The following is a 21,601-nucleotide window of genomic DNA, read 5'->3' on the forward strand; positions in this document are numbered from 1 at the left end:
TATTGACCACATAGGCCAAAAACATTTCGCTATTTGTTTTGGCGAAGTACTTCCAGGACATCAGGGGTCCGAGGTCATGACCAGGATGGTCCCCCAGAGCACAATAAACAGACCAGAGAGATGCTGAGGTCAGGAGCCAGTGTCAAAGGGCAAGGGCTGCTAATTAAGAGGCCATTTCCAGCCATTCCCCAGTGACCACTGCACTGAGATGCACTGACCACTTAAGTACACAGAAAAACCAGCAGCAAATTCAGAAAACTAGATGACGAAACTGCGAAAGAGGAAAAACGAGGAGTGCATTTAACACGATGGAAGTTGTACCGAATAGTTTGGAATATGGTCCAAAAGCAAGCGATTTTCTGCAGATGAGATCTTAGATGTTTCGAAGAACCACTGCAGCAAGACTTGAATGAATTCTGTTGACAAACTCTCCACGTTTTGGAGGGAAAGTCGCTTGGAGCTTTTTGTGCCTGCAGTGAAAGAGTCTGGAAGCGAACTTTAGCATAAGAATGGAAATGGGGTCTGTGAACTTCTCTGAAGCCGACCTCCCTCCCACCCTGTGACTAGTGGGCCATTCTTTGGAGCCTTGGCCTTGGCCTAAACTCCCAATCGAGCTGATTTAACGTATCCTATAAGGCTTTCCTCATGCATGCACCCCTTCCACACATGTTTCGTGCCTTTCCCTATGAATGGACCCAGGCCTCGAAATAACAGGGCGGCCCTTTCTCCCATTGGGTCATTATGCAATTAGGTTTCCTCTCACATCGACCGGAATAACCTCCATTTTTGGATTAGTTAAAGTATCTCCATCCAAACATTGAAATTTTTATTTATTACTTTGTTTACTAATTATTACAAATTACTTGCTTGTAAAGGCAATTAATGCTCAGTTCTCTCTTAGTTTAAATCTTGAACGTAGAAGCTAAATGGCACCATTGTGTGTGTGTGTGTATTTATTTTTTTACACACATCTCTCTCTCTCTCTCTCTCTCTCTCTCTTAACTGGTGACCAGTTCTACCTAGAACATATAGTAATACATCAGAATTACATTGATCAACTTATTCAATGTATGAATGAAATGTAGTATTTATTATGAATATGAGAAAATTGATTTAAAAAATCTGCAAGAGTGAGTATGTATATACAAACCGAGAACTGTATTGATAAGTACAGTACACATAAGGATAAAAGCATTGATGATATGTTGATTTTTTCCTTTATTTTTGTATTGAAAAAGGATCAACTCATATGTTGCTACATAACAAGGGGCAGGACTAGATACGTTTCTTACTTCTTCCTACTCCTTTGAACATAGAATTGTGATGATGACAGGGATTTTTTCTTTTCCTTTTTACAATTTTTGCTTTCCTTCACTTTTGTCAATTTGTTGTTGTGTTGTGTTTTATATGTTCAATAAATAAACAAACAAACAAATCAGCCAATCGCAGTGCACACAGAGACAAACAACCAACTTTGCTCACACCTACTCCTCTGGACAATTTAGAGTGATCCATTAACCTAGGAGAAAGTTCTTAAGTTGACGAGTTGTCATGAATCATAATTTTCACTGCACGTGACCTGACCGCCACTGAACTTGTTTAGACTGAATCACCAAACCCCCGGGTTTCGATTGAACCCAGGTTAAGAACTACTGATTTCGAGTTCAATCAAGCTCCCATGCATGTATTTGGACTGTGAGAGGAAACCGGACTACCTAGAGAAAACCCATGTAGGCACAGGGAGAGTGCAAACCACACACAGGAAGGCCAGGGCCAGATTTGAACCCATGATCTCTGCACTGTGATGCAGATGTACTATTAGAGAGAGAGAGCAAGGGGTGGGGGGGGGGACAGAAAGAAAGAACAAGCAGGAAATAGACTCCATTGCATGTGGGAAAAAAAGAAAAAAGTGTCCATGTTGTAGAGGGTTTCGTGATAGATCTTAAGAATTTCAAAGGGTGTTTGATGCCACTGGAAAGAGTGAAACACCATGAAAGGATCTGTGCAAGCAATTTGCAAGCTGATATTGGTTAATCAGCACTGCACAACAATGAAGTTCCCAAATTGTTGCCACACGCTAATAACTCTGCTGTGATTTGCTGGCATTCACATTCAAATTTAAGTGTTAACATTTTCTCTGCAAGCTGATTCCCTGAAAATATATGATATTCTTTGCTATCCATGGATAAACAGGAACGCTGGGACAAAATTAGCCCCCCCCCCCAAAAAAAAGTGAAAAGAAACTGTTGTTATATTTCCCCTCTATCATTTTGAGCCGCGCGAGCACCACAGGAATTCCAAGGCACATTCCAACAGGCTGGTTTGAGGTGATTTATCATTCAGCATTTATACGAACACAGGGGACTCGAACCGTGTCTGATGTGTGACTACTGTGTTAGCCTTTGACCCCAGACTGTCTGGAGGGCCACGATGACAGAGAGTCAAGGTCAAGGGGAAGGGGGTTGGAGAGACGGGGATGGGAATGGGTGGCATCTGATGAGTGGAAGGGTTCCCTGTCTGGGAGTGCAGAACCCAGACAGTCTCAAGCATCTATGCCAGGCCAGACGGGCTCCGTCGTGAACCCTTTTGCATCCGAAGCGCCACACTTTGTCTGCTGCCCGCCCCTGGAGGGGGAGCTGGTGTCTGCGCATAGCACAAAGACTCCCTAATCTGCCTCCATGCAAATCCACACAACAACATTGATTGAACATTTGGATCACACTCAGTTGCGTTTGTCTCTCGTTCATCACCAGTCATACGTTTAATTTTGATTCTCATCAACATTGTTTTAGAGGATAATTAGGAGAACCCTTTTCGAACAAACATTTTCTTGGCAATAGACTTTTCGATTGATGTTTGTTGCAATCAATTAATGACCGATGTAAGTTTTTGTTGAGAGTTTATGCGTTGAGCCCCCTCAAAAAGTATTGGAGTGGCAAGGTTCCATGTTTGTGTTGTTTACTGAATACATTTGGGTCCTTGATCAAAAGATGAATACAGTATGAGAAAAAAAGTTCAGAAGGAACTTTGCCATATGACATGTCAAGGTTATGGCAAAGTACAATTAAATATTTATCTTGATCAGTTTTGGCTAAAGAGGAGGAACAAAGGCTCTTCATCTTACAAAAGTCGGTAAACCGTATACAGAAATGTTCACTCATTTGCTCATCTAATGAGATCCAATGCTGAAGTCGAACTGACAGATGGTTTGATGAGGTTTTCAATGAGTCCATCGGGCAAGTTTTCATCAGACAAGATAAAATAAGATCAGAAAACCTTCATGAATACAACAGTGAAATTTCACACTAAATATAAACTGATAAGAACACTTGCAACAGTAGCAGTGTACAATTTGTCGGACGGAGAAGTATTATAATTTTTTTTTTGTCAATGCATAAAAGCAAATCTGTTCAGAAAAATGTTACGATAAAATAATTCTCATTCTATACACACACAGACACATATATGTATAAATATATATACACATTCATCCATCCATCCATCTATTTTCAACATCAGCTCTCCTGATGAGGGTCGCTGGAGTCTATCCCAGCTGACTTCGGACGAAAATAGCTGACTATACCCTAAACTGGTTGCTAATCAGTCGCAGGGCACATACTGTATTGAGACAAACAACCATTCACGCCCACATCCACACCATCACTGAGTTGGAACAGATCCCTCACTGCTTGCATACAAGTCAGGCGTGTGTACCATTACACACACACACACACACACACACACACACACGCACACACACACACACACACATATATATATATATATATATATATATATATATATATATATATATATATATATATATATATATATATATATATATATATATATATACACGCATATAATATATATATATATATAGAGAGAGAGAGAGAGAGAGAAAGAGAGAAGGCATTCATTTACACCATCATATATACCGTCTCCTCTGACTGCATAACTCAGCAAAGTACGCACACACACTCAGTCAGAGATATAATGTCACCTCCCTCAGACCTCCCGGGTGATCTGCAGTGGAGCGTGTAGCCACCTGTCAATCACTCCTTCTTGCCCGCCTTAAGAGAGACATTTGGTCTGGGACAACAGCAGCCCGTCCCTCCCCATACATTCTGGCTCCCCTAGCAACCATGGCTGGATGACTGAGAGGCTTTGTCCCCTCACAACAGGAGCGCGCCATTGAACTCAGACGCGCGTAGCAACTAGAATTGGAGGTTGCCAAAAAGGGGTCTTTTCTGTGAAACGGGGGGGGGGGGGGGGGCAAAGCTCTGTTCTGGTCCATACGTCTGGGATTCATATCACAAGTCTGAAAGGAACACCCTCCTCTTTTTAAATGCTGGTGTAACAGAGCGTAAGAAGGGGCTCGCAGGGATCGAATAGGATCATGCTTAATCTGCTGTTCCTCGCCACTGTGGTCTGATCGGGACACTTAAACAGCCTCTGTTGACAATTAGTGGAGTGGGGAGAAACCTGGGGCACACACAGGTGGGAGTTGCATTGATTTTTGTGTATGGTGTGAAACATAAGGCCTACAAAACACCTGTGGAAAAAATGGAAAGGGTTTATCGTATCAGAGGTCCTCAACACAATTTATGCTGTGGCCGCTTGAGATAGCGTCTGGGTGTCTCTGGTCTGCATCGAGTCTTCCATAAAAGTGAAATTCAAGTATTGAAAAAAAAGTGAACTAACCTTGAATAATAATAGAACATGAACGGTTCTGTTTGAGACCTCTGTTTGAACAAGTTTATGAACACATTTATGGACTTGCGGCTTTCATTAAGGCCTTTTACTGCTTTGTTGGAGTTACAGCATGGATCCCTGAATGCATGAACAACTGCTACTCAATTCTGTAAAAGACAGAAGGAAATACCAAGATGTTTCATGATAAAATTGAGACACCACCGAGGTTGTGCAGTTCAGAATTTGACCCATATGTTCAGAAAAAAATATACAGTGTGTCTCAAGGTGCACCATACCTTGGCTGTTTTGAAAAGCAACCAAAACGAATGTTGAAGCACTAATACTGCACACAGTGTCACAGATCTTCATCAAGTTAATTCATTCATTTTCCGATCCGCTTTATTCTCACAAGGGTTACTGGGGATGCTGGAGCCTATCCCAGCTGTCTTTGGGCAGTAGGCAGGGGACACCCCGAACCGGTTGCTAGCCAATAGCAGATAAACAACCATTCGCGCTCACACTAAAACTGAGGGGCAATTTCGAGTTTTCAATCTGCCTGCCACGCATGGTTTTGGAATGTGGGTGGAAATCCGGAAGCCCAAAGTCCCAGCATCGAACCCATGAGCTCTGCACTGTGAGGTTGACGCGCTAACCACTGGTTTGGTGTGACAGCAGGTTGTCTTTTGAACATGTATGACGACATCCATCCAATCCATCCATTTTCCCATCCGCTTATCTTCACAGGGCACGCAGGGGGTAGTGGAGGCTATCCCAGCCGTCTTCTGGCAGTAGGCGGGTACACCCTGAATTGGTTGCCAGCCAATCTGTGACGACATGGTGCAGCCATTTTCACACAGACTTTTGATGCTGAATTCACTGAGGTGTCATGGCACACTCCCCTGACTCTGCTCATGCCCTGGAATTGGCTGCCGACAAGCTCAGGGTGTCCCTACTCTTGTCTGATGAGTTTTTGGGGCATTATGAACCATCGCTTAGTCAATTCTATGCTTTCTGTAGCGAGCCATAATGTGAATTTCAAGAGAGCCTCATTTCTCCATACATACTTCAGAGGAGGTAGGATTTAGGGCTGGGTATTGCCACAACCTCACGATACAATACGTGCCACTATACAATCGTCACGTAACGCGATACACATGTATCTCTATATTTTACATTACTTTTCATCAGAGGTCACCAGCATTTTTTAAACTGAGAGCTACTTCTTATGTATTGATTAACATGAACAGCTATCCAGTTTAATACACATTTCACATTGGCGACGCCTGTTTTACATACAGTACATTTTTATTTGTATACTCAAACGATATTTTTATTATGCTGGATGACAAAAATGTTTTCTTTTATTGTTGGCGGCGCTGTGCCTGGCTGATATGAGTGTACACTGCACAGCCAGCATGAGCTATCAGAGATGTGCCAGGAAACATTATGAATGAATGTGAAATATCAATTCTGATGTCTCCAAATCGATATGTGTATTGTAAAAAGGCCCACAACTATACAGGTACATTGGCGTATCGATTATTTGAGCACACAACTCGTAGTACTATATCAGATACGTGCTGGTGCTCCCTTTAACGCCCATCACGGTGTGAACTGTACTCTTTGCTTAATTGGTCCTCTCTTCACCACATCTTTGCACTCTACTCACCATGCATACCATCACCCTCGCTCTCAGCAGTCTGCACTACTTTGGGTTGATCGTCTTTTCACTTTTCTTCCGCAAATGACTGTAATAAATTAAAAACTCACCTCGTCTTGCTTACTGTCCTTTCAAAACGATATTGTTCACCTTTATTGACTGCATGCTATTTTGTATTGTAATTTCTGATGTAAATGTGGAACTATATCACATTGCAGTTTGTTGTACATATTGTATATGCGCTTTTGTTTCGCTGTTTGACTTTGTTGCCTGCAGACAGTTCCCCATTGCAAATGACAATCTGTTCTGAATAGCCTTACCTGGAAAATTTAAAGTTATATAAATAGATACTATAAAAAGAAAGAAAGGAATTGGTGGGGACATTTTGAGCACAGTCATTGATGCAGTTGCTGAGCGGGACGAACAGTCAAAAACACAAATGTAACATGAAAACACTTGGAGAAGATGCTCACACTGAACTAATCACGTGTCAATAGTAAACTGCAGTTGCAGTCAGAGGTCACGCCCTTTTGCTGTGAATGCATATCAGCGGGCACCCTCCCATACCCCCACGACCCCCCACGATGTATTTCTGCCTTTCTGTACATTTTATAGCCATGTGTAAAGGATTACAACCTAATCTCAAATCTGCAAACGCTATCACTGGCACGCAGTGTAAACACACTTTTACCCGCAAATTCTTTATTATTTATGAGTGTCTCTGTGGCCCCTTGTTTGCAAGCATGTTTTGTGCACTACCCATTCTGGAGGCCTTCTTCTGTACTCCTTTCCCACCCTCTCCTTAATGCCCCCCACCTGTCAATCAAATATCACGATAGGGCTGTTTGAGTAAAAAAAAACACAAAAAAAAACGCTCAACTTGGGTCTCACGAGGCCCCGAGGCCTGGTGCACCTGCACTTTTAAGAAGGCCAGCTATCATGTAAACAACGCCTTGAATTAGTTCTGCATTTGTTCTTTAAGTAGATGGAGAATAAACATGAGTCAAGTAGGAGCGGGAACTGAGGTCCAATGAGAAGAGGCCAGCGTGTGTGTGTGTGTGTGTGTGTGTGTGTGTGTGTGTGTGTGTGTGTGTGTGTGTGTGTGTGTGTGTGTGTGTGTGTGTGTGTGTGTGTGTGTGTGTTGGGTGGGTGGATGGGTGGGTGTGTGTGGCTAGTATCAATGCAGCAATGTGGGAACCCTTTCTCTCGGCAGGGCTGCATCTCCTTTAATTGGAACACTTGTGGCATCATTACCTCCTTTACTCAAACATGTTCCTGTTTTTGTTAATACTGGATGTGGATACATGCAAACTCCTTGCTGCCTCGTATCTGTGGGAAAAAAAACTGACAGAATGCTCGTTTTCAGTAGAGTGGTCATCATTGGTCAGAACAATGTCATGAAACACAGACTTTGACCTTTATCGTTTCTTGCCCATTGAACTGAAGTCACAGTGTAAAGGCAAGTGCACGTTGGGTCGTTCAAGTGTGCACTGGGGTCAGTATACATGGAACTTTTCTTGAGAAGTCTGTGTCACTCCTGGGGAAAGGACTTGCTGGAGATATTTTAACTCGAGTGAGCATCCTTTTCATTAGCATATTGTTTTAAAGGCAGTATCTGGTAGACACACTTCATCCACTCATTGAAAACTCAATTACGATTTCAATCACAAGCAAGGGAAATGAGCTGCATGGAAAAATAAAAAGCATTTACAAACACATTCAAGCACAGTCTTCACTGATGCTGTCGAAGAAACTTAATCGTTTCACTTAAAGAAAGAAAAAGCTGTCGGTGCAACTCACTACAGTAAACTATTTAAAATATTTTGTAAATGTAACACCTGTATGACATTGCTAATCTAAGAGCAAAATCAGATAGCGGGTGATTTATATGTTGCAAACACTTTATTTACAAACCCATGAACACACAGCAAACAGGATCAGTGAGTCCTTGACGTTGATGACTCTTAACGGTACCATATATCCCCCCCTCATCCCCCAAAAAACACATTTACCTCTCACACACAGAAAACTCTCATATGCACCAGAAACCATCTCACTCCGCCACATAACACACACACACACACACACACACACACACACACACACACACACACACACACACACACACGCACACACACACACACTCACACACATGTTAAATCACAGTCATCAAAATAAAATCAAAATCAAAATGCAAAACGAAAATGTTATTTTGGGGCTTTCCAGCACCTCATACTCATAACGATGATGATGATGATGATGATGATGATGGTGTGTTTTCATAACATCACACAAGTGTGGCCGTTTTAATGCCTGACACCCCAATGACCACAAGAGAACAATGCAAAAAGAGTTTCAGCGATCTATTGTGATTTCACCTTTCCTCACACATTAAACATTTTATTCAGAATACACAACCTTGTAACAATTCCAAAATCTGCAATTCTCCAACAAGAACAAATCAATATGGGCCCAGCAAAGAACATACAATATAGCCTCATTATGTCTTGCTTCTTTTTAAAAAGGGCCAAATCCATATTATGAATTGACATTGTACAAATATTGAATTAGACTGTGGAAATCATTTAACTGTAATGTGATAATATGACCTATATTTAGCCATTTCAGTTAGATTCCTAACTTCACCTAATTTTACATAAATATATTCTCTGGATGGCCAATAATTTATTTTCAGACGTTGAAAATATGGAATGAATGATTCTGTTCATCGGGATATTAAAAAGGGACCAACACAAGCCGGCAAACCATCATTTTCAAGACGCTGGGTCAGTTCTGCTCCAAGGTGAAATTTGACTCAGTTCTAAAAACAAACAAACAAACAAACAAACAAACAAATACATTAAGGCCCATAATTAAAACAATCATTGACTAAAAAAAACAAACAGGTATACAGTACAGTAATTCACTTAGAATGGTCCTTGCGAAATGTAAAACGACAAATTACGTCTCATTGAATTATGTCATTTACACAGCAACGTTGCATCATCAAGGTCGCTTGTGCGCGTTTGTATAAATGTACTTGCGCGTGTGCTGTGAAAACCCCATCAGCACAAGCACAAAACCCACGAGCGTGAACATGACGTAACATCGCCCAATCAGCAAGCGTGTGTGTAAGCGAAGAAGAGTTCGAACGTTATCGTTGATGTCCTGTTCAGCGGCTTGAACGTTGGAGACATCCTCTTTCATGAATTAGTGCTGCCACCAAGAGGATAATAAAAGCAACAACAGTACCTCCCGAAAAATATTACACTCGTCGCTCTCATGTTAATCTCAGTTTGACTGTCTAGTTATGTCATCATTGCAACATTTGTCAGGAAGTCCAAAAAAATCAAGCCTTGTTAACAATGTTCTGGAGCCTACTTTGGAGAGTTTCGAATTTGCACCGCTCACCACAGCAAAAACAAATCATTAACGTTTTTCTTTCTATTTCTCTGCACCTCCCGAAAAGTCCTGTACTGCCCACCGGTGGAAGCACTGTTCACACGTTGAGCAGTAATGGATCATCCAATCGGGCGAACATTTAAAGTCAATGTTTGTTTTTCACTGAAAGAAAGAAATTGTAACTTCTGGCAGCCACATTCCTAGTTGAGAAAGTGCGTCGACACTACACCATATTTATTTTTACTTACCTTACAATTTTTTTTAATTACTTCTTGCATTTATGAGTGGACTTTGGTTATTGTTAGAGGCCTTGTTAAATATTTATTTTTGTCATGCACTGCTCTTCCGATCACTGGAAAAACTGTCCAGACTAACCAAACTCACTCTTCTTTGTGTTTCTCAAATTGAAATTGGAATTTGAAGTTGCACAATAGTAATATTCCCTCCACTAGGAACCTATGTGATGCTAGTAATTCTTCAAATATGAATGACTAAATTGACTGGATATGGGAGTATTTGACCTGAACATTTTTGGTCTTCAAACTAAAACACTTACACGTCTTTGTTGAGCATGTGATTGTTATACTGCAGGACTGGTGGTATACTCTCCTCCTCATCAGGCACCTGCAGAAAAATTCAATATCATTCAGGGGTACAAACTACATCAGCTGGAAAGTTGAAAAATAGCTAACACACTGTACATGGTCTTAGTGTGACAGCATTGAGAGCGTAGTTTAAAAAAATAATGAGAATGCATCATCACAGCTGCTACTTGCTATGATTTGTGTTGCAGATTTGTGCTAGTTCTTATTTTTCGAATTTTAGCTTTCATGTATTCAACTTCAAAACTACTATTCCAAAACCAAGAGCCAACTGTAATTGTGAAATTTAAGGATGCTTGCTCCCATTTTTGGACTAATACACCTGAGCCATCACCTTATCATGTTCCAGGGTTTTGTGTGTCCCAGTGAGCTAAGTTGTCTGCGGCTTTACACCCCTGGCAGGGTCACCCATGGCAAACACTTCTGAGGTGATTGACCACGCAAAGTACGGCTCATAGACCTCCTATGATGACTGAAACCAGCTCGACACCCTCAGCAGTATCCTCGAAGTTGTATGGGAGGTTGCAGAACCAGTCAAAATGCGAACTTAGACAAAGTGTTCGGCCATGTACCCCAGGGGAGCTTGTGGGCAGCCATCGGTAGTACGGAGTACCGGATAACACTACTAGTATGGGATGTTTGGTCCCTGTACAACTGGTGTCACAGCTTGGTCACTCTATACTGTACTTAATGTATTGTGACTTCCGAAAGACGCTCATGACATTGACTGATGTAGTCGCTAACCTCCCAGTAGGCCTCATCATCGAAGCAGTTGTCATCAGCCGGGTCCCCCCAGATGGGTAATCTTAAAATAAAACCTGTCAAGTATATAACGACATCATAAAACTGCACCAAAAGTGTTGAAGTCAGTTTTGGTCAGTCTGCGTCGCTTACCAACCATGATGCCTCCACCGACACCGAAGCAGACGGCCACACAGATGCCCGCAGCCTGGTGACCCCCCTGCTTTGTGGGAGTCATTTCTTCAAAATCCCCCTCAAAATCAAAGGTGTTAATCAGCCTTTAATTGAAAAAAAAAAAAGAAAGCATTAAGGGTGGCCAAGAGCCTAACTTCATCAAAAATTCCTTGAGCCCGACATGCTTCTCACCCTTCTTTACCATAAACCGAGTCAGAAGCAGCTGCAGCAGTAATAGCGCCCACAATACCACCTATGAGCCCAGGCATGGCGTGAAGGTTGTGGACTCCACACGTGTCCTGAATCTTCAGGTGCTTCTCCATAAATGGCTGTGAGAGCAGCGTTAAACATAGCAATGGTTTAGTGGAGTTCAGCACCTCCAATGTCAGACCTCGGTCAATAGATTGTGCAGTATTTGTGTTTGCTAATCTATCACTGCCTTAATACACAGTGCCTTGTGTCGGAAGAGATATGGGACTTCCATACTGTTCCCACAAAGCGTAGAAGCATACAACAGTTTCTTAAAAAAGGAACTAAAACTCAAAGGGGAACTAACTCGGCCACCATGAGAATGCTAATGAACATCTAAACATGTGAAGAATACCGTGAGGAAGATATAACCCAATGTGGAGATGACACCGCAGCAGAAGCCAACTATCAGAGACCCGTAGGGCATCAGCATAAATTCTGCTGCAGTTCCCACTGCGACGCCGCCGGCCAAAGTGGAGTTTTGAATGTGAACCTGCGCAGAAGAAGAACAAACGTGCGTCCATGCCGCGCGTATCCAGAACACCGAACTTAAATTGGCTTCTCAGCAGGTCTATTAGGGACTCTTACCATGTCTAATTTGCCGTGCTTCTGAAAGAGGCTTGAGAAAGCCACAGTGGTGAGCACTGTTGAAGCCAAGGCCAGGTAGGTGTTGATGGCGGCTCGGTGCTGCCCGTCCCCGTGGTCGGCGATGGCCGAATTGAAACTGGGCCAGAACATCCATAGGAAGAGAGTTCCTACCCATTGAATTTTGCAAAGAAGTCACGAGACGCCGAGTCAAAACAACAAAGTGATGCAGCTTTTCGTGATGCCACCCTACCTATCATGGCAAAGACATCCGAGTGGTAGACAGAGCCTTGCAGGCGACTGCTCTGGTCCAGGTTGGGTCGATAGAGCATCCACGAGATGGCAAGGCCGTAATAAGCGCCGAACGTATGGATCACCATGGAGCCTCCTGCATCTCGGGCCTTCAGGTCAACAAGGCTTATTTGGTCACAAAACACTCCGTTTTATGCTATCGTTCATGTTATTGCTTTTTTTTCTCTCTCTCTCTCTCTTTTGATAGTCAATGTTATTTATTTCTATACTGTTGATCCATTCCTTTTCTTTCAAGAGCTTACTCCAATTCGGGCTGGTTGTCAGCCAAATCGAGGAAAATAGCCTTTGGCGTTCGACTCAGCATGACTTAGATTTGTTCTTGATTTTACTGTCTGGTGCTTTCTACCGCCTTTATTACCGATTCGTCTTACTGTTTATTGTGCATGTTAAATCGCTCCATGTACAGCACTTTGTATGCAGCGATGGCTGTTTGAAAGTGCTTTATAAATACTGTTGACTTGACTTGTTGACTTGATTCACACCTCCGGACAAATCAGTCTTCAATGAAGCTAACAAGCATATATATTTCCAGAATGTGAGAGGAAGTCGGAGTACCCCGGGTAAACCGACACAAGCGTGGGGGGGGGGGGGGGGGCCCTGGCATGCCGGCGCAGATTCATACCCCAAACCTCTCGAGTGTAAGGCAGGCGCACTTCACACTACCTCGCTATGCTGCTGCTTAATTATAGTTCATTTATTTCGTATTGAAACAACAAAATGCTTTGAAGGATATCTCGACAAACCGACACATGTGTCCTCATACTTACGTGTATGACACTGAGGATGATATATTCCTCCACAGCAAACAATGTGATGCCAAACAGGGTCAAGACCATCAGCTGGACTGGACTGACCTTCCCAAGCACAGCTCCATAAGCAATCAAGCAGCCCGCCACACAGAAATCTGCATTAATTAAACTTGAAGAAAAAAAATGTGAAAATTTAGGAGTCAACATTGTAAGTATTGAGCAATTTACTTTCAGAAACATGAACAACGGAGGTTATGGTTGTGCATTCACCAGACGAGATTCGAACAGCATCATCATTTCTCAAGAGCGTCACATTTCAGTTTACCTTGGAACCAGCGATCTACACTGGTAAGAAACGTGATTAAATCTAATGTATCCGAGTCGACTGGTTTTTGCAACATCTTTTGTTTTTGTCCTGTGAAAAGTCTGGCAGAAACGATCAAACATATGCATCCAACTCCATTAAAAAAAAAAAAAAAGAAACCCAACTGTGAGCATCATTTGTTTTAAATGATTTATATAATTCAGTATTTACGATTCGGTTGACAATCGTACTTTTCAACACCGATTTTGATCTTTCCATCAGTGTAATCCAGGGAGTGGAACCAGCCCTGCATCAGCAGCGCCCATTGGAGGCCAAACGCTGCGATGAGGAAATTGAAACCCACGGCGCCAAAACTGTAGCGCTTGAGAAAAGTCATCAGGAAGCCAAAGCCCACAAAGATCATCACATGGACATCCTGAAAGCCTTGAAAAACAAAGAAGGTGTTAGGATATGGTTCACACATAATAAGGAGACAACAATGGCTAAGTTACTTTTTAAAATTTGTACGACAAAAAAATATATATACCGTATATACAGTGATCTTATCGCGGTTAATGGGAACCAAGATCTCCCACAAAAGAGGAAAATCCACAAAGTAGGTACCCCCCCATACAGTGATATGTACATGTGTATGAGGACATATAATATTTAAAAGGCCAAATTTAATGGTATACAAGCAAGTAGAAGTAAATGTTTGTAGTAATTAACATTACTTCATACTATATACTAATATATATTTATACATGTGTAAGATGTATAAGTTAGGTTAGGTTGGTGTATAAATAACAAAGTAAACATACACATGAAATATACACGTAATATGTTGCTCTATGTGACTCCCTGTTGTTTTGATGACTTTCGCTGCCTCTCGCGGACCTTTTGCGGCATTTTCACCATGTATTTATTAATTTATTTATTTGATGAATACTTTTGAAAAATCGGCAATACTGTACACTGAAACCACGATAAGTGAGCGAGGGATCATCGTACTGTATATTCAAATTGACTGATCCAGCACAGCTAAAACATTTAAGGTTGCATTTGTTTGACCCATTAACAGACGATTTTAGAAGAACATTCTCGACGGGGGAACAATTGATTTGAAATCTGACCAAAATGAAAAGTCAATCAAGATCCTGGACAGCATTGCATTCGGTCTCTTTGCAATTTACATTAAATTTTTTTTTTTACATAAAGATTTTTGTCACCTTACCGATCACTTTGGTGGTATTAAGCACAGTATTAAAAATATGATCCAGTGATGTTTTGAAAACATGGCAAACAACATAAACAAGCACGGTAAATAAAGACAGCTCAGAGGGTGTCAAACTAATAAAAAAAAAAACTTTGATCATTATTATCTTTTGGAAGGCAAACTTTTCTAACAAGGCCTGCTATTGGCTCTCCAGTGGATACCAGCATCACCCGGCCGGTGTCATTTCCAAAAACATGACCACAAACCATCTGACACATCTACTGGCACAATATGTTGTCACTGTGAAACTTTAGGATACATTGTGACAAGCAGCATCGTGTGAAAAGTGTGTTTGAGTGCATCTAACTGAAAGTCTTTATTTCCCTCAAAATAATTATCCCCCCCCCCCAAAAAAAAGTCTCTTGACACCATTGTGGGCAGTTGTGACTCAACACAACAGGTTCTTATTGATCTCAACACAAAAGTATATGTAACTACAAGAAAATATGGCATTATTTATTTATTTATTTATTTGAGCGAAGCTGCAACTGGAAAACACTTGACGCATAAACTGGGAAAGCTGGGTGACAATGCCAACCCCTTGGGAAATAATCACCTGTGGATGTCAGCAGTGTCAACTCATTATGTACGGGTGATTTGATTCCGTCTCAGCCTGAAAAACCCCCGCTTTTTAAATTTTTTTTTTGTTCTTTTCTAAAAGTAAAATACACTTTATTCGCAACATTGCACCTCCAAGAACAGTAGCTGCATTGAATTTGTTCTTTCAAAAAAAGGTGACACTGATTGGATGAGAGACGAGACACAAGCCAAGATGAAGTCACTTACTTGGATATCTGAAGTAGAAGTCATTCTCAATGTCACTTGATATGTTTGCTTCTTTCCTGTGCTCTATCCAGTGTGGATTGGACTCCTCGTCATAACGGATAAAAACCCCAAATAGGATGATCATGGCTGTCTGCCACACTATACACACTGCCGGAAGACTGAGACGAACGTTTGTATTTTTAGAACGATCGCAGAATTCCCTGAAGCTTTGAACGCAGCCCATTCCGCAGCCTTAGCTTTTCTTTTTGCCTATTTTCAATTTGTTCTAATATATGTTCAGGAGTGGAATCATTCAACTTGGATGTCCTCTCTTGACGTTCCTGACAAAGTGAAAGGCCACGCTCGAGTGAAGGTGAGCGAAGATGAGATGACACTCCCATAGTCACTCCCTCGACACCGTCTGGAAGCTAAACATGCAGTGTTTCAAATCTTTTACATTTAATCCCGACATTTGAAAAGAGAAGTCTGGACTTTTTATTCCTTACTTTGTCAAAAATAGGCTGGTTACCTTTTTCAATCTCCGCGGATGATGATTCAAAATTCTGTCCACAGAGGTAAAGTCAACTGCTGTTCAGATCTTCATTGATTGAATGATTGCGATATTGGGGACTGAAAAGGTGGCAAATTCAAAGTCGACGCCGATAAGGAAACAATAGTCGGGTCTTTCGTGTGCAAAATAATAAAGTGTGCACCAGAAAAGCGATATAAACTTCAATGGGGGTTGTTCTCATGACTTCAGAAGTCAGACCCTGTGAAGCATGCACTGTAAATAACATGTTTCCCACAAGACACCAGAAAGGTGCTTGGCAGGTTTGACTCAGTCAACCATTACAGCACCGGGTTCAAGGTGAACCCAGGTGTCCACTGAACTTTCAAGCGGGTAAAGAAGTGTGTGGAATCCTGTGACGGACCATCCATTTTATCAGCCACTGTTAGATTTTCTCCATTGTGTTCTAAATTTATCAAGAATTATTCATACTGGGGAGGACAGTTACGGGTGGGTTAGCGCGTCTGCGTAACAGTTCTGAGATTTCAGGAGGGAATAAAACTTCACATTTATTGTGCTGTCTACCTGAACAGCGCAAGAGATGTGGTGAAAGAAGTGGACATCAATCTGTTTCCACTTCTTACGCTGTTGGTCACGTCACGCGAACGTTACTGTTCACAAATTTCAATGCGGCTTTATTAGCTGCTGACCATGCCTTGGTTGATAAATGGGCCTGCTATCAGGCTAATTGCTTCGGATTTGACAGTCACACACAAAATGGTCAACCATCGATATTTTTACCCCCTCATAGGAAACAGAAGAAAATCAAATAATCCCTTCCAGAGTCAAATTATGAGAAATAACTGCTGTCTTTTCCTTCAGGGGTCACCACAGTGAGTCACTCGTGCAGTTCAAAACGAATTAAAAGCACCATGAAGTAAAACTCACCATTAAACAATGCACAATGGAAATCGCCTCTTAGACAAAAGCACAAAGCGAGTCAGCTCCATGCATTAAACTCTTACCTGTAATACAAAAAAAAAAAAAGTATCCATTGGCTAGAAAACTAATTTATTCTCAATTTCGCCAGAATGACTTCTGCATCCAGAAAGAAAACGAGTCACGCTTTCATCCTTATGTTGCAATGCTTCGATGGTCATCATTACACTTTTTACAACTCAACTTGAGCTACGCATGCTCTTTACTGTCTTGGGAATCCGTCTGAAAGGACCTGAAATGAGTAAGAACCGAAGCACAAGCAATCCTACAAATGATCAAACAAGACTATGAATTAACCAGTACAAAATGTGATCGCAAAACCAAATCTAAATTCTTAGTCTTATGACTTAACGGTATATCAGTTGTGAAGATAATAGTTTTTGTCAAGGCAGCATTGGACGCTGAGAAAAAACAAGCTTGTTATCAGATGAAAACACATCGCTGCGTTGACCATTTGAGTTGGCATCGCTGCCTTGGTGATGCCATTCAGGCACATGATAAGCTCTCCTGGGATGATGCTCCCCTTCCATTCATATCACTCTATTCGACACACTGATCGGAAAGATTGTTTTCTACCACAATAGTGGTCCAATTTTTCATGTTATTTTTCTCCATAGAAAAAAATAAGGTACATTTGCTGAATTTAATCTCAGAATGTCCATGTGATGCAAATTTGCCAACTATCGATCTTATACTGTTGGTCCTCATTAGGATTGCAGGTGAGCGGGAGCCTATCCCAGATGACTTGAAAAGAGAAGCAAGGTAGACACTGGAAAGGTCGTCAGCCAATTCCAGGGCTAATCAAGACCTTCTGGACAATGTGGTCTTTAATTAGCGCAACGTCATATTTTAGAGTGTCAGAGTAAGCTAAAGTAGCCAGGGGAAAACGACGCAAGGATAGGGACGACATGTAAACTCCGCACAGGCCTGAGCCAACAGTAGTATCTTCATAAAAGAAAGCAACATTTTTGATTCCAATCCTCTACTGGATAATACATTATGCAAGAGATTCTAAAACATAGAAAGAAGGCTTGTGTGACCCATGAACCTCAATTGCCACTGTGAGAATATAAAAAGAACTGTTTTATTAAGGATGGACCAATTCACAACTGGCCGGATAATTGAAAAAAAAAAAAATCTGATGGCCAATGAGAGATCAATTTAAAACCGTGTTAACTTCAGGGAACTATTTATTTAGATTTTCAGTTAACTTTATGAAATGCTGCTCTCCCTGGGGACGCTCTACGCAGTTTTTTGTTTGAAATCAAAACAATGTGGTGACTCATGGTCGACTGGTGAGCACGTTGACTTCACAGTGCAGAGGTATCGGGTTCTACTCCAGCTCCGGCCTCCCTGTGTGGAGTTTGCATGTTCTTCCCGGGCCTGCGTGGGTTTTCTCCGGATGCTCCGGTCCCCCCCTCACATTCCAAAAACATGCATGGCAGGTGAATGTAACACTCTAAATTGTCCCTCGGTGTGGGTGTGGGTGTGGATGGTTGTTTGTCTCTGTGTGCCCTGCGATTGGCAGGCAACTAGTTCAGGGTGTCCCCCGCCTACTACCCGAAGGCAGCAGTGATAGGCTACCAGCACCCCCCGCGACCTGTATGAGGATAAAGTGGATCGGAAAATGGATGGATGGATGGATGGGCGGATCAAAACAATTAAGATAAGTTAAAGTTTGACATTTACTTTATATTCATTTTGGAAAAGTTTAGTCACTGTAACAAAGTATACGGAGGGGATGACTTGTTTAAATTTTCATATAACCTTTTAAGACATAACAATGACAGAGTTCGTCAACCTTTTTTTTAGAATGTTAAAAGAAGGTTCAAAAAACATTTCTGAAAAGTTGTTCAATAATATACGCTCTAGGACATTTCAACAAACGATTGGGGTTTAATTTGTAAAATTTGACTTCAATATTATCACATTTACTGAAAATAAATATCAGCTCCAAATATCAGCCTCCTTGGCTGCGATAATCTGTATCGGCCCTGAAAAATTACACATCCTCATTTATCATAAACACTGAACACCACTTGACATGCTTTGTCCAAACCTTACAGGTCTTTTGGGGTTCAGGGGTCACTCCTTAAGACGTTCTATAACTCGGTGGTGGCCTCGGCCATCCATTATGGCATTGTCTGCTGGTCAGGCAGCATCTCAGCCCGGGACAGAAAGAGACTGGAGCGACTGGCCAGGAAGGCCAGTTCTGTCCTGGGTTGCTCCCTTGACACTCTGGAGGAGGTGGGCAACAGAAGGATGCTAACTAAGCTAAAAGCTATGATGGCCAGTCCCTCCCAGCCCCTCCAGCCCGCCCTGACAGCACTTGTTAGCTCCTTCAGCCAGAGACTGTTACACCCGCGCTGCAAGAAGGAGAGATACCGGCGCTCGTTCCTACCGACTGCTGTCAGGCTGATGAATAAAAAATAATAAAATAACAATCATAATAATAATAATAATTAAATGATGTGAAGGAAAATTGTAAATAGTACTGTGATTTATCCATTTGTGTTCATATTGAATTTAATTGAAAGATGTTTGTTGTTTTTTTTCTCTTTCTCCTTTCTTCTTTCTACATACATTCTTGCTGCTGGAGGCTGTAAATTTCCCCAGTGTGGGACGAATAAAGGATATTTTGTCTTATCTTTACAGCATTATGTCATTTATTAATATCATAAGCACTGAACACCACATGACATTCTTTGTACAAACTTTACAGCATCATTAAATGTTGAGTCAGCTGCCTTTCCAGTTGAAGAAAATCTTCATGCTGCAGAAGATAATGCTGAATTGTTTCTATCACATCTGACTCGGTGTTGACCTCATAGTCCTTCTTGTTCTTAAAGGGTAGATGGCCAGCAAGCTCGCACAGAGCAACATTGAGAGCGGACTCCTCTTTGGTACCAAAACAAGCTACTCTGGGCCACACGGCGATGCGTACGCCTTTTCTTAACTTGTCATCCTCTGCGTAGGGTGGGCATCCTCTGGTCATGAAGAGGTTGTGAGCAATGTTGGCTTCCATTAGGTAGTCAGTGACATGACAGATGGCACTGGCAACATCATTCACTCCCTCTGATTCAGTGTAGAAGAGAAACCCTGCAGGAAATCCCGCTAAAGTGTAAAATCCTTTTTCAGGAAGAAGGGGCCGGACGGACATGTATTCAATATTGAGTTTGTGCTTCAGGTAATATCCATGGAGGTGTAAATGGTTGACAGATGCAAACGCTCCGAGACTGTTGAAGCCCACACGAAAGGCTGGATCAGAGCTGAGCAGCACCGATTCAATACCAACTTGAATTGCAGGCCTTGTGAGGATTTGAGGAAAGCACCGTGCTGGATCTGGAACAAAAAGACAATGTCCAAACTCCAGAGGGCTGACATTGACCAAGACAACTGTCTTGTAGGGTAGACTCCCAATTTCATGCCCATCCTCGGACTCCTTGATCATCTCAAATATGATCTCATCTGGATTGACCTTGTTAAAATTAAACTGTTTGGCGTTGAAGTCTTGCTGAATACTGAGGATCTCCTGAGGCTTTCTTCTCTCCATTCCTCTCTTGACATTTAACTGGGCCACAAAACCACACGTGCCAGGCAGGACACGCGTTTGTAAGTCTCCCAAACGGTACCGAAAGAGTCCCCTTTCCATTCTGTCCGTCCATCCAGTTTGAATGGTTGAATCGAACCTCGATTTACATGCCGACAGGGATAAGTTATCGGTATTGAGGCGTACATCTTGTATCAAGTCCTGGTTCGTGTAGACAAATTGGACTGCCATGGGTGGTTCTAGAGATGAACTATATTATCAAAAAAAATAAAATAAAATAAACGAATGACCTTTCACGCCGCTTGTGTAAATAAACATGCGAGCGTCATCTTCACAGTCGTCCAGTTGGATGCCATCTGTTCAGTTCTCACCCAATGGACAAATTGAAATGAAAGTATTTCACTGGGAACACAATGACAACAAATATTTAACTAAGATGTATATCATATACTACAATACAGATGTCGCACAAAACACTTTACATACAGTTGAGCACGTTTTACAAAGGTTGATCACGTATTATTTCCTGGTTAGTTACGTTATGCTTCTTCGTTGGTATTTCTCTTTCCGGTTTGTGATACCAAAATAAAAGCAACTTTATAGTTTTCTGGCCGGGGGTTTACAGTTTAGTTCCATAATCTCGATAAGATAAAGTGAACAAATGTATCAAAATGATATAAAGGACAGTACTGTGGAAGTACTGTCAAACAACGCGCTTTTCGTACACTTTAGTACGTTTGTTTTACTGTATAGCACCTACGACATCGTGTTCCGTTAGATGTTCTACATTGAGAGTTGCATTTTCCTTTTGAGATGCCAAAATAAAAGTTTAACTAATGGTTTTACTGAACGGTCTGAACCTAAAATTGCAGTTGAAGCGTGTGTCGAACCAATGGATCAGAAATCGACGTAAGCCCTTAATTTTAATTTTGGTGTGTTGTTTCAACTCTATGCAATACCGATCGTGTTTTAAAAAAAATACTGAACTGTATTTCCATAATTTGCCTCGTGCATAAAAATTCCAGTGCAT

The 21,601-nt window shown here is 41.6% G+C and overlaps 2 protein-coding genes across 3 annotated transcripts; both read right to left on the reverse strand.

Annotated features, from left to right (window-relative positions):
* Positions 1 to 8,227: 8,227 nt before the first annotated feature.
* rhcgb (Rh family, C glycoprotein b) lies at positions 8,228 to 16,257 on the reverse strand. Its single transcript, XM_052060409.1, has 11 exons — positions 15,536 to 16,257; positions 13,725 to 13,917; positions 13,188 to 13,338; positions 12,362 to 12,509; positions 12,112 to 12,278; positions 11,879 to 12,016; positions 11,467 to 11,603; positions 11,254 to 11,378; positions 11,104 to 11,177; positions 10,314 to 10,381; positions 8,228 to 9,176 (listed from the first exon to the last, which is right to left on the reverse strand). The coding sequence occupies exons 1-11, from the start codon at positions 15,756 to 15,758 to the stop codon at positions 9,143 to 9,145; spliced, it is 1,458 nt and encodes a 485-aa protein (XP_051916369.1). The 5' UTR covers positions 15,759 to 16,257; the 3' UTR covers positions 8,228 to 9,142.
* Positions 16,258 to 18,893: 2,636 nt separating this feature from the next.
* gdpgp1 (GDP-D-glucose phosphorylase 1) lies at positions 18,894 to 21,138 on the reverse strand. Of its 2 annotated transcripts, none has more exons than XR_007961643.1 (2): positions 19,677 to 21,138; positions 18,894 to 19,087 (listed from the first exon to the last, which is right to left on the reverse strand). XR_007961643.1 is itself a non-coding variant. In XM_052060397.1 (2 exons), exon 1 carries the CDS (start codon positions 20,800 to 20,802, stop codon positions 19,738 to 19,740), a length of 1,065 nt encoding a protein of 354 aa, XP_051916357.1. In that variant the 5' UTR covers positions 20,803 to 21,138; the 3' UTR covers positions 18,894 to 19,080; position 19,737. The 2 variants fall into 2 exon arrangements, 1 of the variants encoding a protein (XP_051916357.1); XM_052060397.1 differs by having other exon boundaries at positions 18,894 to 19,080; positions 19,737 to 21,138.
* Positions 21,139 to 21,601: the final 463 nt, after the last annotated feature.

This window comes from Hippocampus zosterae, chromosome 3 (genome assembly GCF_025434085.1).
Source record: "Hippocampus zosterae strain Florida chromosome 3, ASM2543408v3, whole genome shotgun sequence".
NCBI lineage: Eukaryota > Metazoa > Chordata > Actinopteri > Syngnathiformes > Syngnathidae > Hippocampus > Hippocampus zosterae.

Excerpts from the sequence above, each read along its gene's own strand:
- gdpgp1 (XM_052060397.1), bottom strand. The coding sequence starts at position 20,802 with ATGGCAGTCCAATTTGTCTACACGAACCAGGACTTGATACAAGATGTA.
- rhcgb (XM_052060409.1), bottom strand. The coding sequence starts at position 15,758 with ATGGGCTGCGTTCAAAGCTTCAGGGAATTCTGCGATCGTTCTAAAAAT. Across the intron at positions 11,379-11,466 it reads TCGGTTTATGGTAAAGAAGG|GCTGATTAACACCTTTGATT; the intron begins GTGAGAAGCATG and ends TTTCAATTAAAG. Across the intron at positions 9,177-10,313 it reads CACATGCTCAACAAAGACGT|AACTGAGTCAAATTTCACCT; the intron begins GTAAGTGTTTTA and ends GTTTGTTTTTAG.